We start from the raw sequence: 2,930 nt of genomic DNA on the forward strand, positions 1-2,930 counted from the left end.
TTTCCCAGGGATCAAGGCAGGTTCACCCGGCTTTTGCTTTACCACTAGTAACTGACATGGTGTTAATCCTGCCCCCACCACTGACTTGGTCCTGGGCTCCTGAAAAATGTCTTCCATGTTTAAATGGTGGTATAAAGAACAATAGACCCCCATCGCAAAACAAGGTCAGATATTTCGAATATAAACAATTTGGGTTTATTGCAAAATACCAGTGGTACACCATAGTACACAACATATAACAGAAGAAAACAAAACAACACAGCATATCATTGCAGGATAACAAAATAGCACAATACAAAACAGGATAGCAAAACATACCCTTTCACGGTAAACCTCAACATAAGAGCATAGCAAAGCATAATGCAACATAAGGAATCACAGTAAACCAAAATATTCCAGGGAATACCATGCGAAGCCTGGATACCACAAGTAAAGAAAATACAGCAAACCCCAACATAACATACACCATTCAGGGACCTTCCCTTTGCAGCAACAATAGAGGGTTTGCTTTGATTGGATGGCTGCACGTTGGCTAGCCTGATACAACACCCTCCTTCAGCTCTTCTTTTACCCTCAAACAGGGATGCCACTTTCCCAAGAGAAAAAATACCAGTCATTTGTTGTTAAGAGTCTGCAATGGCCCAGACGTGATACTAAATAGGAGTTTAAACAAAATCATATGTATTCATTAGTAACATGACTGTTCTGCGTTTGTTTACTTTAATTATTAGTCTGTGATTATTAACACAGGTCTAGACACATTCAAAAGTGCTTTCTATTAATATTTGATGGTTGAAGTATGTACACATAAGAGCTGAAAATGCCGGCTTTAAGTGATTGTATTTATTTTTTAACCGGCCGGACATCGAAATACCAGTAGTGCTGGGAGAAAACTGGTCCGGTGCCAGGTTGTCCTCGGAGCGGTTTTCTACCGGTGCCACCAGTGCCCTACTTTCAGGTTTATTAGAGGGAAATCTGTTAATAAAATAAAACAAATCATTTTGACACAATAATATAGGTTTAATCGATTTTCAGCTGGGAACAACAGGCAGTCTCACATAGAGGCCATGACTGAAGTTCAAAGTTCTGGTTCAAACACCAGTAGCACTTATACTGTAAAAACCACAAAAACTGTGGTCAAGAGTTCAGCATTTACATAAGCAACTACAAGCAGTACAGATAAGACAATGAGGTGCCTCTGGAAAGAAGCACTTGCACTTGTTGGCCTCATGGGTGGGTAAGTTACAATGACGTCATTCACCATATCTATCTTTCTGCACAACAAGAGATTATAAGTTGTGTGCTGCTCATGGTAGCCCTTCCTTGCAAATACTTATCTGACCCTTACACAGTTCCCCTTAACACGATATGAATGACTTGTGGTTTTTAGGACCCCTGTGCTAAGGAAGGATACACCCTTCTGTTTCACCCTGTTCATGCTAAGTGAACATTTTGAAAGCAACAGTTGGTGCAGCTTTAAAGAAAAACTCTCATTTTAATGTGGCTTGGGGCTCTTGTGTGTTTCAGTACAGCTAACTTAACAATGCAGCATGTGTATAAGTTTCCTAAATAATAAGTGTTTGTTTGTCCTAAATATGACCTGCCTTTTCTATTGAACCCACAGTCTGTCTTTTTTTAACATGTCCTGTATTAAGCCTTTCACTACTTACATTGGTTTACAACTGTATAGCCTATAATGTTTGTATTGGGATTTGGGAACTTATGTTTGTTTGTATGTGATATATTCCTATTCTTCCTACATCAGGTTATACCGGAGGCTCTCCCTCCGCCTTAAAGTAAATCCACAGCCAGAGTTCATTCGGAGTCACTGGCATCCTTCAGCAGCAACAGCAGCTTCAAGAGAAGCACAAAGAGCAGCAGCAATGTTAACCTCAGCGGCCTCCTGAGCGCCTTCTAGCTTTGTTTGGTGTTTCCGCTCCGACTCTCGCAGTTTTCTGCTCATTTCCCGCCTCGCGGCCTCTATGAGTTTGGTTTTCTCTGAGCTATCCTTCTCGCCCTCTAGATCTGCCATCAGGGCTTCATATTGGCGGTGTATTGCCTTCTCTTCTATCTTAGCTTCTTCGTTGCACCGCGCTTTAACAACCTCCAGTGATTTCAATAACATCCCCTCGACCTCCCTACAGTCCTCATCTGTGTAAAAGGCACCTCCTTGGAGCTGCAGCACTGTGTCTATCAGCGCCATGACCTCTGACCTCTCACGCGCCCTCTCTTCTGCTCGTGCGCTGCTGCGGACGAAGCAGTGACGCCCCCCGCACCCACCAATGAGATCCTTCAGAGCCGCCCCCGACGCTTGCACGTAGCTGTGCACCGTCTGACCTTTTAACCCCTCTTTCCCCGTGAACAGCACCAGCCCGTGACTTTTCAGCGCTTCATTATTAAAGAGCTTGTTGATGCTGGCAATTCTTTCCATTCCTTCTGTCTGCCCCACGTTCAGCACAAGAAGGATGGCGTGAGGACCTGGGGCACAGAAAGGGATAAGCTTATAACATTCTTGCAGACATTTCTCCTCGATATCTTCAGTGTCTAGGGGCAAAGCCCATTCTGTAAGCGCCAGCCTCCTCCCATCCCGCACACAGCTCCTCTTGGTGCACTCTCCTATCTCTGACTCGTATTCTAACTCGTCCTCTCTGCCAAGGAGGGTGTTCAGTGCTGCGTGTGTGCCGTCTCCTGTCAGGTCAATTATGACAATCCTCAGCTCCTCCATCCCAGGGCCGCCGCCGACATCACAGGCACCACGAAAGGAGCACATCACACATTGGAAAAGACACTTTAGGCGAAGGAGGAACAAGAGATACAGTCACACATGCACAGCCCTGAGAAAATTAACACAGCATGACCTCTGTATCTGATCAATACCCAAGAGGTAAGAGGCAGCTCCATAACACTCCATCCAGGGTCAGGGACGTAAC

General features: G+C 44.7%; 1 protein-coding gene across 1 annotated transcript; it reads right to left on the bottom strand.

Annotated features, from left to right (window-relative positions):
- Positions 1 to 1,825: 1,825 nt before the first annotated feature.
- On the bottom strand, positions 1,826 to 2,725 carry LOC138246791 (GTPase IMAP family member 7-like). The gene has a single exon (XM_069201553.1). It carries the CDS (start codon positions 2,723 to 2,725, stop codon positions 1,826 to 1,828), a length of 900 nt encoding a protein of 299 aa, XP_069057654.1.
- Positions 2,726 to 2,930: the final 205 nt, after the last annotated feature.

Source organism: Pleurodeles waltl, chromosome 7, assembly GCF_031143425.1.
Source record: "Pleurodeles waltl isolate 20211129_DDA chromosome 7, aPleWal1.hap1.20221129, whole genome shotgun sequence".
NCBI classification, from domain to species: domain Eukaryota; kingdom Metazoa; phylum Chordata; class Amphibia; order Caudata; family Salamandridae; genus Pleurodeles; species Pleurodeles waltl.

Bases quoted from the DNA above. Each gene is read 5' to 3' on its own strand.
- LOC138246791 (XM_069201553.1), bottom strand. From the start codon at position 2,725: ATGGAGGAGCTGAGGATTGTCATAATTGACCTGACAGGAGACGGCACA.